This window comes from Macaca nemestrina, chromosome 2 (genome assembly GCF_043159975.1).
Source record: "Macaca nemestrina isolate mMacNem1 chromosome 2, mMacNem.hap1, whole genome shotgun sequence".
NCBI lineage: Eukaryota > Metazoa > Chordata > Mammalia > Primates > Cercopithecidae > Macaca > Macaca nemestrina.
This window is the reverse complement of record NC_092126.1, coordinates 43942812-43957727: the sequence shown is the minus strand read 5'-3', so window position 1 is coordinate 43957727 and position 14916 is coordinate 43942812. Positions and strand designations below refer to the sequence as shown.

Below are 14916 nucleotides of genomic sequence, written 5' to 3'. Positions count from 1 at the left end.
TATCTAATTGTAATTACAACTCTACAAATAGTCAAAGTTGTTCTAACACACGAACAGGAAAAATAACATAAATAAAACAGGGCCTAGAAACAATATCCAACTCACAAAGCAGGAAGTGACAGCTCATATCTGTCTCACCTTGCACAAAGCCTGCCTTCATGGGTTGCTGAAATAATCCCAGGATACCCTTCCAGGACTTAAATAGCCACTGGATTTCTCACGAAAATGCATCCTGGTATGAACACTCACAGTAGTGGCCAGAAAAACTGGGGTGCGCAAGCTGGGTCTTCCTCCCTCCCCAAGAAAATGTTTAATTTCTTTCAATATTGTTATAATATACCTTAGGAATTTTCATTTACATGAGAGAGGAGAAATGCTTTTGTAAGATGGAAAACAGCCTTCTGCCTCTCCCAGGTCAAAAAGAAATTTGCTTGACTATCTTAATTGGCAAAAACCCAAGGGCTCCAACTGGACCGGAAGCTTTGCATCACGGTGTCCTACTGCGTGTGTCTGCTGGAAGTCCAGCAGATGTCATGGTCAGCTCGCTCGCATGGGACAGTGCCAGTCCTTTAAGCTTTGCTGCTGACTGCCATCTCCTGCTTTTCTGATAACCTGCCTGTTTCTGGCAGACTGGGCCTAGGACAGTGGGTTCTGTTCCCACTTTGCCACTAATGATGTGGCCTTGAGCAAGTCCTAAGACTTCTCTGGACATTTCTTTCCTTCTCTGGAATGCAAAGAGGTTGGGCTAGTTTATTTCCCAGGTTCCCTATAAGCATTATATTTGAAAACCACGATTCCCAGCCAGTCCCAATCCTTCTGTAAGAGTCTTCATTCCTTCAAAAGTGGACAATCTCCCACCCTTAAATTCATGCACTTTCCTCAAAAGTGTAGAAGGTAAAGGCAGAACCCAAAGTCTGGCTAATATCGGCATATCTATGAGGACAGGAGGGAGCTGCTACATTGAGACCCCTGGGAGACCTCAGACTGAGTCCCTGCCCCTGCTTGTCCCAGCACCTCTGCTTTTCTGCTCGAAAGAAAATAAACTACTACACCTTAGAGCCGGAGGAAACAGCCATCATTGAGCGAAACCTTCTCTGGTTACAGGTGAGGAAACCAAACAAGCGAAGTCATGCTGGGAACAATTCCTAGGCATCCCCTCTGGATTCTCACATGGATGTCTTTCTTCTCACCCCAACTCAGCCCTGCAGGAGCTCTGGGCAATTTTCCTAGCCCCCTGTAGAGTTCCTCAGGGCCTCAGAGGGTAATCAACAAACATTTACTTAGCCCTCAGGGCAATCCCCCAAGGAGCAGTTTTAATCTTTCAACTGGTACAGGCTCTGGGAACATTTAGCCCAGCATAGTGACAGTGACAGCTATAGCAAGACACAAATTAATTGATCTTATCAGTGTGGAACTCCATTGGTATTTTACTCTAAAAGAAAAGCTTGCAGCAGCACAGACAGTAGATAAGGATAGGTTAGGGAGATAGGGAGGCTCCAGGAGGCTGGGGTTCTGATCTCCTACCTGGCGCGTAGTTGATACTAAGTAAATATTTGCTGAACAAATTCAAATTTGCGCATTATCTCTGCTCCATTTGCTTCTTGTCAAAAAGTCTGAGGTTACAATAATATTAAGGATGAGGATCTCTGAGCCTCTCAGTTAAAATCACGAACAGGCCGGGCGTGGTGGCTCAAGCCTGTAATCCCAGCACTTTGGGAGGCCGAGATGGGTGGATCACGAGGTCAGGAGATCGAGACCACCCTGGCTAACACTGTGAAACCCCGTCTCTACTAAAAAAATACAAAAAACTAGCCGGGCGAAGTGGCGGGTGCCTGTAGTCCCAGCTACTTGGGAGGCTGAGGCAGGAGAACGGCGTAAACCCAGGAGGCGGAACTTGCAGTGAGCTGAGATCCCGCCATTGCACTCCAGCCTGGGCGACAGACGGAGACTCCGTCTCAAAAAAAAAAAAAAAAAAAAAAAAAAAAAATCAGGAACAAACACTGGTTTCATACTCTCACTATGTGGCTGGGGAGGCAGCCCAGAGTGTGGAGAGAAGAGGCTGGCCTTGTGAGTCAGACAGACCCCAGAATGTAAAAATCTCATCTCAGGATGGGCACAGTGGCTCACGTCTGTAATCTCAGCACTTTGGGAGGCTGAAGCTGGTGGATCACCTGAGGTCAGGAGTTCAAGACCAGCCTGGCCAACGTGGGGAAATCCCATCTCTACTAAAAATACAGAAATTAGCCGGGCATAGTGGCAGTCACCTGTAATGCCAACTACTTAGAAGGCTGAGACAGGAGAATCACTTGAACCTGGGAGGCAAAGGTTGCAGTGAGCTGAGACAGCGCCACTGCACTCCAGCCTGGGCAACAAGAGTGAAACTCCATCTTAAAAAATAAAAAATAAAAAATAAAAAAAACCTCTCATCTCTACAACCTTGGCTATAGTTGTTGAGTTTCTTTTTGCTTCACTTGCCACACCATGTTGTCTGAGGTTCTAAAAGATGGCAGAGATAATGCATACAAGGTATAGACCTAACTCCATGAATGTCAGTTCCATCCTCTTTCCTTGGAGCTGTGGGTATAGAGAGAGAAACTCTGTTTCTAGGAAAGGCTCCAGGCCATCAGCATCCTCCTCCAAAGAGGCAAACCAGCAAAAGGATGCTGACATCGTTTTAAAATGACTCAATATAGTTTTCATAAATATATTCCCACTAAGTCATCTTATTTCTAAATTATGTATAGAGAACATAACGAGCAATTCAATATACATGTCAAATGTTTTATACTTTCCATATCTAAGTTAAACACCAAACATGTCTATATACCTCAATCCTTTGTTGTGAATAAACAAAGAGGGGAGCTAGAACTAGGAAGAAAAAAAGGATACATTCTTTTTCTCTCTCTCTCTTTTTTTTTTTCTTGAGATGGAGTGTTGCTCTGTCACCCAGGCTGGAGTGCAGTGGTGCGATCTCAGCTCACTGCAACCTCTGCCTCCCAGGTTCAAGTGATTCTCCTGCCTCAGCCTCCCCAGTAGCTGGGGCTACAGGTGTGTGCCACCATGCCTGGCTAATTTTTGTATTTTTAGTAGAGACGGGGTTTTGCCACGTTGGCCAGGCTGGTCTCAAACTCCTGAACTCAGGTCATTCATCAGCCTTGGCCTCCCACAGTGCTGGGATTACAGGCATGAGCCACTGTGCTCAGCCAAATGATTTTTTCATCTATAAAATGGAGTTGGGATAGATGAAGAATATGAACTTTAGCCTAAAAATTAAGTGACTTTAAGATGCAAAGATTGAGGGAAATAATATAATGACAGAGATGTTTATCTACCAGAAGACAGAGTCATGTAGAATAATTTAATGGCATGACTGTGTAGTGTTGTCACTATATATATTGCTAACAAACAAGTTACAGTGGTTTTGCAAACTCTGGCCATGGGACAAGGTGTCATCACTTATTCCACAGGAAAGAAACTGGTTTGCAGGCAGTATGTTACCCAGTACTGTGATCACACAGCAGAGAGCAATGAGATGATGCGGGGCAGGAGGGTGCAATAATACCACCATTCCCTGACTCTCTGGAAAGTATTTGCTTTTATCTGATTATGCATATAATCCATTAACATTAATGATATAAAAATTTTGAGCATAGACATATCTCTGGTAGAAACAGGATTTGAAACTAGCATCTCAAATCTCAGGTTTATCTCTTCCTCTGCTTCACAGAAGTTGGCAATTGTTAATCTTCGTCACCAGCCATGACAGTGCTGTTTAAAATACAGATTCCCTTGCCCCACCTGGGAATCTACATTTTGACACGTTCCCCAGGTAGATTCTTGTCCATACTAAATTGATGGTCACTGGGACTAACCCAGAATAAATCAGTGGTAATAGGAGGTGTGTGCTTTCCATGATAAAATTAACAAATTAAAATGAGTCTTAAAGATAAGGCTTTATGTGTAGATGCACATTATATAAATTTATATATCTATACAAGGTTGTGAGGGGAAGGGAACCAATATTAATTAATTGCCTGCTACGGTATATAGAGATCCTGACCAAATTATATATTAGTCACTTTTCCAAATAATCCTATATGAGTTACGGATGGAAAAAGTCAGGCTTAGAGAGAAACTCTTCTAAAGTCACAAGTCTGGAAAGTGGCCCAGCTAGGTTGTGAAACTAGATTTATCTGACCCCAGTCTCCTCATTCCATTGTACTAAGCTCATATGCACGTGAAAACACGCAGACACGCATATGTCATACAGTAGCCATATGGTAAAAGGCAATGGAATGACATTATTGTTAGAAACTTTTTGCATCAACAGAAATGTAGTTTTTAAAGGACTCATTCTATTAAGGGATATTCTTTAATTTGTATGCTGACAACAGAATACAGTGTATGACTACTATTAAAACCACATTTAACAGCTTGAATTTTCATAATCAGAAATGTGTTCTGGGACTTGCCTCTGAGGCCCTGAGGGTAAATTCTGGGACAAATTTAAGAGTGATTCTTGATTTGTGTAAGCTACACACTTATGTAAATTAAACCACTTAATATTCATCATATACGTCATATTACCTTAAAAAGGAAAACACCAACAATGTAACTTCGCACTTGTCAATCCAAGGGTCTTCCTAAGCTCATCCCTCACCTTCCAGGGTCTGACGTACCTGGTTCCCTCCATTGGGAACCTCCTTCCGCTGGCTTCTGGAGTTGCGTTCCTCCATGGTTCTTCCTTACTATCTTGCCGGACTTCTATCTGCCTCCCTGGATCTTCCATTCTTTTCGCAAAAGGCTCCATCCTCAACCATTTTCCCCCTATATTCTCTCTCAAAAATCTCTTTTCCCGTCTCTTGATATTCTCTCTCAACAATCTCTTTTCCTGTCTCTTGACTTTTTGTTATAAACCAAAGACTCCCAAAGGAGCCCTGGCCTTCCTGTGGAGCGCAAAGCCCCCTTCTGCCTGGGAGACAGCATGCTTCAACACTGCAAACACAGCACCTCTAAAATGTAGCTCCTTACCTCCTTCTGAGTTTCTTCCATGGGAACTACTGCTCTGGAAATCGCAGTGTCAGCTTTAGCTGTTCCTTCTCCACTGACACATCAGATTCTGTCAGTTCTTCCCTCTGCATCTGTTCCTTTCCCATTTCATTGTTATCAACCATTTCAGGCCTTTCCTGCCCCTCTTTTTCCTTGGTGGGTCATAGCAGCTTAACTGGCCTTCTGGCCTCTAGTTTCTGCCCTGCCTCTCCTCCTGATCTTCCCCAAGCTACTCACAAGAGCCTGGTCCTGAAGCACAGCCACAACACTCCCCTGTTCAAGTATCTTTAATGACACCTATTGGTTAATGCATTCACATTTCCTAATTGGCATTCAAGACTGTATCATTTGGCACCGAATGTTCTACAGTTTTGATGCCTGTATATAGACCAGTTCTAACTCAATTGGACTTGACCCTTTTCCCTGAATATCCTCCACGTTTCTCCATCTCCTAATAGTCCTCCTATCTCAAATGCCTCTTCCCTGTTCTTTTATTGAAATGCCACATCATTCAAGGACTTGCTTAGATGTTTTTTCTCAAGAGCCTCTTGACTGCTAGGGATAAAAGGGACCCCTTCCTCCTCAAATTACCAAAATATCTTCTTTTTGCATTTATCAGATGGTTATTTCTGCATATCTTCTTTCCTCAACAGAGTCTGAGAGCGAAGAGACCAGATTTTTGTGGCAGCTGAATTCTCCACTCTCTCTAGCACAGTCATACTTGTAGTGGATTGCTGTACAGCATTCATAGAACACCTTAAAGTTTACAAAGCATGTTCACATTCAACATCTCATTTGTTTTATTTGGGGATTAAGTTATTACAGGTAGCATTCAAGTCTTGCAATTTGATTTCTGTGGCTTATTGCAATTCTTAGAGCTATCTCTAATTTTCTACCTTATAAATTAAACAAACATATTTGTTAAATTACTTTACTTTTGAATACCCACAGTCTTCTGTGGCCTACAAAGCTAAGAGAAGAGAACGTTTCAAATCAAACAAAACCCCCTTGCCAAACTGCTTTTTCTTGGATTCTGAGTTAAACGTACAAATAAAAAGGCCTCTATAAGCAGGTAACAAGAATGACAAAATCAAAATTTTAAAGAGAAGTGTGAAATTCCTTTCTAAAGATATTAAGACTTTTTAAATGGCTTTCCTATATATCCATTTGGAATTCTACGTATGGGTCAATCTCCAACATCCATGAGCTGACGTTCCAGCATATTAACAACAGAAAATTGCTAACAGTTGAACAACAAATTCTTTGCTAAGAGACTGGAAATGACTAATATGATTGTAAAAACAAATCTGTCTGGTCTTGAGTACCCAAGTGCCTTGTAGAAGCTCAATAAACATTTGTTGATGAAAAATAAATCAATGAATTCAGAGAAGGCCTTACTATCATTTATAAATTGAGGGCATAAGTTTTAATAGATGGGCGGAAGTATAGATTTAAGTGGAGAAAAAAGAAAAATTGAATTTAGAGGTAGAAATTTTGGTATGTCTATGACTCTGGTCTGTCCCTGTGATGGACCCCACTCTGCAACTTCTGGAGAAGCAGGGAAGGAGGTGGAGGTGAATGGCAAGCACCATCCATCCTACCGTGCCTCTCTGGAATCAGGCTGCAAGCTCCTCCAGGATGGTCACTTTGCAGTGCTGGCACAGCGCTGTGCCCACAGAAGGGACTTCATACATGTAGTATGAGATGCAAAGCCCTCCATGACCTGTCTCTATTTTCACATTTCAATCCTTTACGCCTATTCTTCCTCACCTCATAGGGCTATCGTGAGGGGTAAATAAAAAATACTGTGCTTAAAGCCCTTCACACACTGCCTAGCATACACATGCATACAAATGCTTGATAAATGGTAGTTGTTATTGTCACCATCTGGGACTTTGTATATGGCTCCAAGGTAGAGCTTAGCGTGTTGGGCCGTCAATACTTGGCTGTGACAGCTGCAAGTGTCCTGGGGATGGTCTCTTCACGTTTGTATACTCTGTGCCTAGCAGAGCTCACCTCACAGAGGGCCCTGAAGCTGGCTACGTGACTAAGCAACGAAGATCCAAGGTCCAGTCCTGCCTTGACCCCCAACTCACTGGGTAACCCTGAAGCGTCATCTAAACTATCTGGGCCTCAGCAATGTCAGTGCATCCTTCCAGCCTTGGGAAACTAGAGATCTGTGAAGAGACATGTAGAAGACTCCAGAATAATTGCTGACAGAACTGGAATGAGAAACCAGCTGTCCTAAGGCCTTGATCTCCTAGTTCCCCTTCATGACAGGGGCTTTACACATCCGGTCTCCCAGTAACACATCACTTGAGTGTCATGGTCACTTTGTAACCCCAAAACTTGATGGATTGCTGTCTTGAATCATATACCCTTTGGGAGTCCCTCAGAAAGACCATTTCCTGTCTCATGTAGACTAAGGAGAGACGCGAATTTAGTTACCTCAGTTAGAACAGACCAGCTTTAACAGAGTTAGATTCCTGTGCTTTGGAAGAAATCACTTGGAAATCCTTGGTTCTGAGTCCTCCATTTCTTCCACATCAAGATCTAAAAAGAAAAAGAACAGTGCAGTGTCCCATGACTAGCTGCTAGGATTTGATGTTTTAGCAACAATAACTGCAATCAGCACATATTGAACACATAAGTCAAGCACCCACAAAGTGGTTGACATATGTGGTTTCGTGTTGTCTTCATAACAACCTTCAGATGTAGGGAACATTCCCCCATTTCACAGCTATAGAAACGGCGACTCTAATGGGCCACAGAACCTGTTCAAGGTCACACAGCTGGTTTATGTGACAACTAGGACTCAAATCCAGATTCAATTGATTCCAAAGCCTGGGCCATTAACCAGTAAGTCAGGGTTTTAAAAACTTTTCAGCCAGTGACCCACTGTTTTAAAAATTTATGTTATATAAACTGAAAACCAAAAGTCTCATAAGACAATGCTTACCTTCACTATGTGCAATGCATGTTATTTTCTATTCTATGTTTCTCTGTATTGTACTGTATATTCTATATCGTTAAGAAGATTTCCAGTAGCAACCCACTAAACTGATCCCAGAGTCTTCTAATGGGTCCCCCACTCTTGAAAAACACTACACTTAGATATAGCGCCTCACTAGCTGCTTCTCTGAAACCAGGACAAAACTCTTCCACATTTTTTAACCATGAGAATCTGACCAAGTAGTTGAGCTTCACAGAAGAAGTCTTTAATCTTTAAAATGTGTATAAGGCACTATAACACATATCACCTATAATCGATCCTTAGAAGGGATACTCAATTAGGGCCAACGTCCAGAATGGAATTAGGCACTTACCTACCGCAGTGCAGGAGTTATAAAGCGGAACCGCGGACAGACTAAAATCTCAGGTGATTTATGATGTACCCTACAAAAAAGTGGCTAACGGCGGGCGGTTGTGTTGTATGTTGTACCAACAGAGCAGACCTAACTACTGCAGAAGTAGGCGTCTGAGACTGCAAACCCCTGGGGGCAGGGCTCTGCCTTTGCACGTCCCGTTCAATTCCAGAGTCTTGGTGTTGCATCAAGGAAATTATCAAGTTCCCGCAGGGTCAGGACTAGGGTCCGATTCTCAATCCAGGAGACGGGAGGTGTGACTGTCAACGCAGTGCCCGAGCCCGCTGGACTCGAGCCCACCACGTCCCCAGTCCCGGGAGCGCATTCCTCCTCGGCCCCCGCCCTCTAGCACAGCCGCGCAGTTGGGCCACGAGATGCGGCGCAACCTGCCCGCACTCTCCAGTCGAACCCACCCCGCCCCGCCCCGCTCCGCTCCGGGCGCGGGCCCCGGAGTCCGGGCACCTGCGGGCGCTTCCTCCCCGCGGGCAGCTCGGCTCTGCTGCGTTTTCGGAGCTCAACCCTTGCGAGGGTTTCCCCAGCTCGGCTTCCCGGCTCCCTCCAGAAGCGAGGTGCAGTCGGGCCGGCGGCGCCCCGGGTCCCATGCCCGCAGGCCGCGCCTCGCCCCGCCCCCGGCCCCGTGAAGACCCTGCAAGGGGCACTTACGGGGCTCGGCTCCTCAGCCGTCGGCGCGTTTCCCCGGGGGTCCATGGTGCTTCCGGACCCGTGAGTCCGGCCGCGGCGCTGCACAGCACCGCCCAGAAAATGGACGCCGGCGGCTCGGCTCTGCCGGCCCGGCCCGCCCCCGGCGCGGGGCAGAGGACGCAGCCCGTCCGGGAGGAGGTCGGCCCGACACGCAGCCCTGCGGGCCCGGGGCTGGGGGAACCGCGGCGCCAAGGATCAGGCCTCAGGAGGGCGGCGGCGGGACCCACGAGGGCCCCGCAAGGCCCCATGCCTGACCCAGGGGCCAGCCGGGGCCCCCCACCGAGTAGGCAGCGGCGTCAGCCTCCTCGGGGAGGACACAATTCAGAACCTGCCGAAGGTCAACGCAGTTAGGACTCTGGGCCACACAGCCTGGTGACTGTCAGAACAAGGCCCCGGGCCGCAGAAGTGTCCGTGAGCTCCTGTTCCAGACTCTGCACACAGGATTCGCAGAGTCTGGTGCTGTTTCAATTGCATCAAATGCTCAGGAATAAGGAGTCACCTGTGTTTTTCCATGGCCGTCAAGAGAGGCCTAGATTGATTTTTCCCAGCGTGGCATAGAAACTATTTCACGCAAAAGACCCAGTCCTCTTCTTTAAATGAAGGGCCCTGGCCGCTGGCATCTTTCTTCCAAGATCCAGGGACTGCTCATTGAAAAAGTATTCAGAGAGGGCCTGCCACAGGCTGGCCATGTGGAGCTAATGCACGAATAATGGACAGGTGTTTGTTTTTAAAACATCGTCCATGTTCCCTTGTTTTGATAGTAGAGTCTTAAAGTTTCTTTTAAAAAAATTCAAGGGCACAGCTTAAAAAGATTAAAAAGTCAATTCTTTGCATAACTTACGTTTTTAGCTAGGAATCTATAGTACTTGCAATTCTGCATCCCAGTTCCTGACCATGTTTTAAGAATGTGATCACTTGATGAATAGACTCCAATATTAAATATAAAGCCAACAAAACATTTTAAATAATGAGGGGAAAATATATTGACTCCAAGTCAGATTAAAGAATCGTGTTATTTAAAAATAAGAGGAAGAGTTTTGAAGGCCGACAGTTTAGGCAACATGCATACACATGTATATTAGCATTTCCGAACCTCCTCAAAGCCAAGCACCCTTTATTCTTCCTCCATATGCCACATGTTCAGCAAGATCTACTCCACTAAATTGCATTTATTAAGTAATGATTCATCTTCCCACTTAAACAAAAACAAAAACCTGCAATGTTTTTGTATATGCAATTGCCAATCAGAGCTTCCTCAAAACCTGAACTAAGCTGTTGTTAATAGTGGATTCTAACCTAAAAAACTTGTGGTCTATTAATAATTGCATGTTTATATGTTTCCACTGAAGCTTTTGGAAACTCTGAAAATTATTCAAAGATCTCCAAGAAAACTGAGGCACATGGATTAGGAACCAGGGTTGGGAAGTGCTAGTATTCGGTATTGCTGTCTGTGTTTCCCTGTGACTGGAAGGTGGGAGGTGGTAGGGCAAGGCAATTCCACTTTGGATTCAGCCTGCCTGGGTTTAAAGCCCAGCTTTGTTGCTTACAAGGCCAATTTAGGCAAGTTAGCTAAACTCCCTTGGCTTCTTCATCTATAAAATGGGACTAATTTTAATATCAGTGCCTACCTTGTAGGACTTTTTAAGAATTAAATGAGATAATACATGTGAAGCATTTGCAAGAGTACCTGGTATTATGTAAGTGTACTGTGACTGTAGGCTGTTGTGGCTGCCGTTAGTACTGGAAGTATTCAGAGTTCTGAGTTCCTACCATCCAAGCAGTGAGAATCATAGCTACTGTGTGTAAAACAACCTTTACACCCTAGAAATTTTCCATGGGTAATCTGCCAGGGTCACATGGTGAGTGACATAAAGGGATTGAAACAGGTCTGACTCCACATCCACTTTTTTGTATTGTTAACATGTTCCAGGTGGTACCTTGATCAGACTCTGTCAACAGCTTGTTAAGGGTAAAACCGGCTCTGGGTTTCCTAAGAGGCTTAGCAAGTGAATGGGTCTTTACATCCACTTGGGAATTCACAAACAGTGGCATTTCTTTCTTATTAGCGCCAAATGTTTCTCCAGAACTGACTAGATTTCCCCAAATTGTTATTAATAACTAAAATATCACAGCAACAGTTTTAAACAACACAGTCTAAAAATTACATAATCAACCCGTCCTTCAAAATTTTCCATCCTTCCTCATAACCAGTCACAGATTCTCTCTCTTAATCATTCTTCTGAGTATGGGGAACTATCTGGAAATTTCCAGAAAGGGCCCAAGTTGTCATAATTATTTTCTTTTCTGCAAAAGTTTATCATTTTCAAGACCACTAAACATGATGTGTTTCCTCTATCTTTATAATACTTCTCATTTCAATACATTTGCAAAAAAAAAAAAAAACCAAAAAACCCAAGACTTTCAAGATTATCTCCTCTCTTAAATTTCCACCAATTCTTCACCATTCCCACAGTATGGTTCCTGATTCTTTTCCAGGGGCCTTTTCTAGAAGGTTTTCCTACCTCATTCATTTAATCTCCACACTGATTTTTGTTATCCTACAACTGCCTGCTTGCACTTTCTGACTAGGACTCTTGGCCAATTTAACACTTACTAACCTCTTCTCTTTAAGGTTTCAATATTATAATATATTAAAAGACTAAAGTATCTTTTTTAAACCAACTTGCTGTCTTTGTTTCCTACTATTGGTTAGGAATCTGTTAACACATTCCAACTTTCATACTAGCAGCACTCTGTTAATTTAATTCATGGTTTTACTTTTTTTTCCTCTTTCCCTCAACCTGTGTTCTCACCAAATTCTGTAACTCGGCCTCCCCCAGTTTGGCTGCTTATCACTTTCCCTTCAAGCACTTTAAGGAAGTCTCTTTCCAAATCATTTTTTCTCATCTCTACTATGTTCTTGAAAGGCCACTTGTTGTGTGTGATGTATGTGTTTGGTAGGAAATCTACCAAAGCCCCTGAAGAGGCAATGTTTAGAATAGGGGTGTCAACTTCCCATGCCTGTGGGAGCCAGGCAGATAAATGTGTGAAACTGCTTATGGGAAGTGGCATGAACTTTGGCCTGCAGGAGAATTCAAGTCCCACCTAAATGGGGTTGGGAGGTGAGGAATGGGGATGGTGGCTACCCAACCCTGGACCAATTGTTGCCAGGTGGCAGCACTTCCTAAGGGAGCCTGAATCAGGATTTTTACATAAAATCTATGAAATGTTGACTACTTAAAAAGAAAAAAAGGAATATAAATCTGATCAAGTCTGTAGATGTAACTCCCAATTTACAGGAACTCTCTGAGATAGAGAAACACATAAAACAGCACCAAGGGAGGTAATCACCGATTTCAGATAGGAGGAAACTCTACAAACAGTTTCTTCAACAAAATTTTTACAGCAATAGCAAGGAAAAAAAGAGAGGAGGGAAACCTATAAATTAAATAAAATTTAATCGTGTCAGTTGCACTGTATGGACTTTATTTGGATTTGAGCCTCGAACAAATAAATTAGTTTTTTTAAAAGATGACCTTTCATTTTTTGAATGCTATGATGTTCTGCTGTAATTAAAGAATGATTGTTCTTTGTTGGTGTGGTCTAGTACTGTGGTTATTTTTCTTTTTTAGTAATCCACATTTTAAAAGTATATTTTAAAAGTAATCTACATTTGTAAAACTTTTTATTTCAAAATACTTCAAACTTATAGAAGTGTTGCAAGAACAGTGCAAAAAAAAAAAAAAAAAAAAAGATTCCTGTATACTCTTTACCCAGACCTTCCTGAACCATATGAAAGTTACAGACAACATTCTCTTTTACCCCTAAATATTTTAGTGTTTCTTTTCGGAGAGAAAACCCTTTTTCTTAGAATATTTAGCTTTTAGAGAATCATACTAAATCATACTAAAATATTTAGAAATTATACGATGTCTGAGATTTGCTTCAAAATAATACAGAAGGAGATTTACATGAAACAAGATTGGCTAGCAGTTGACAATTGTCAAAGAACTAACAAGGAGTTCATTAAACTAGCCTCTACTACATATGTTTAAAGATTTTCATAAAGTTTTAAAAGGTTGGCCGGGCGCGGTGGCTCAAGCCTGTAATCCCAGCACTTTGGGAGGCCGAGACGGGCGGATCACGAGGTCAGGAGTTCGAGACCATCCTGGCTAACACGGTGAAACCCCGTCTCTACTAAAAAAAAATACAAAAAACTAGCCGGGCGAGGTGGTGGGCGCCTGTAGTCCCAGCTACTCGGGAGGCTGAGGCAGGAGAATGGCGTAAAAACCTGGGAGGCGGAGCTTGCAGTGAGCTGAGATCCGGCCACTGCACTCCACCCTGGGCGACATAGCGAGACTCCGTCTCAAAAAAAAAAAAAAAAAAAAGGTTATGTTAATAAAAGTATTTATTTAAAATGACATAAAATGCTTCTGCTAGGATGTTAAGTAGACAAGCAGGTACATAGTTTGTCTACAAATTACTATCTCAACTATTAAAAAATACACCATGCATAGATAAAAGGCTGAAGGGATCCGTGCCAAAATGTTCAACACTCCAAATTACCTCATAGTAGGGATATACTACTTTTATAATTTGAAAAAAAAAAAAGTAATATCATTTTAAAACCAAGAAACAAAAATATTGGCAACTCATTCAACTAAAAACATTGTTAGAAGTGAAACAAACACACAAGTGGACTGAATCTGGCCAATAGGGCCCCAGTTTACAGGTTTCCAATTAGAAAATGGGCCTGCAAAACCCATTAGGTCCCTCGGGCCACATCTGGCCTGATACCTGTTTTTGTGTAGCCTATAAGCTAAGAATAGTTTATACATTTTTTTACTTATTGGGAAAAAATCAAAAGGAGAATATAAACATAGCTCGTTTTACTGCACTCCACTTTATTGGGTTTGTAGATACTGTGGTATTTTTTTTTACAGGTTGAAGGTTTCTGGCAACCCTGCGTCAAGCAGGTCTGACTGGTGCCATTTTCCTAATAGCATGTGCTCACTTTGTGTCTCAGTGTCACATTTTAGTAATTCTAACAATATTTCAAACTTTTCCATTATCATTATATGTGTTATAGTGATCTGATGTTACTATTGTAATTGCTTTGGGGTGCCATGAACCACGCCCATATAAGATGGTGAACTTTACTGATAAATGTTTATGTTCTGACTGTTCCACTGACTGGCCATTCCCTACCTCTCTTCCTCTCCTTGGGCCTCCATATTTCCTCATCTACAAAAATACTGAAATTAGGCCAATTAACCCTACAATGGCCTCTAAATGTCCAAGTGAAAGGAAGAATTGCGCATTTCTCACTTTAAATCAAAAGCCAGAAACAATTCAACTTCATGAGGAAGGTATATTGAAAGTCAAGACAGGCCAAAAGCTAGCCCTCTTGTGCTAAGCATTTAGCCAAGTTGTAAGGAAAAGTTCTTGAAGGAAATTAAAAGTGATACTCCAGTGAACACGGAAATGATAAGAAAGCCTTATTGCTGATATGGAGAAAATTTGAGTGGTCAGGATAGAGGATCAAATGAGCCACAACATTCCCTTTAGCCTAAGCCTAATCCAGAGTGAGGCCCTAACTCTCCTCAATTCTAGGAAGGCTAGGAGAGGTAAGGAAGCTGCAGAAGAAAAATGTGAAGCAAGCAGAGGTTGGTTCATGAAGTTTAAAAAAGAAGCTGTCTCCATAACATAAAAGTGCAAAGTGAAGTAAGTGCTGATGTGGAAGCTACAGCAAGTTATCCAGAAGATCTAGCTAAGACAATTGATGAAGGTGGCTACATTA

The 14916-nt window shown here is 42.8% G+C and overlaps 1 protein-coding gene across 19 annotated transcripts in view; it reads right to left on the bottom strand.

Moving 5' to 3' along the window:
• LOC105469979 (zinc finger and BTB domain containing 38) overlaps window positions 1-14916 on the bottom strand; it is a 124797-nt gene that overhangs the window by 38189 nt on the left and 71692 nt on the right. For 9 of the 19 annotated variants that reach the window (XM_011721636.3, XM_071091025.1, XM_071091026.1 and 6 more), the window contains one exon: window positions 7498-7602. Coding sequence is in view for 8 of the 19 variants with exons in the window: in XM_011721631.3 (XP_011719933.2) it covers window positions 5641-5661 (21 nt within the window). In the remaining 11 variants the exon portion in view is untranslated. Of the gene's footprint in view, window positions 1-5640; window positions 5806-7497; window positions 7603-8375; window positions 8752-9077; window positions 9198-14916 lie in introns of those variants that run through there. The other 10 variants (XM_024789190.2, XM_024789188.2, XM_024789189.2 and 7 more) reach the window with 5 other exon arrangements.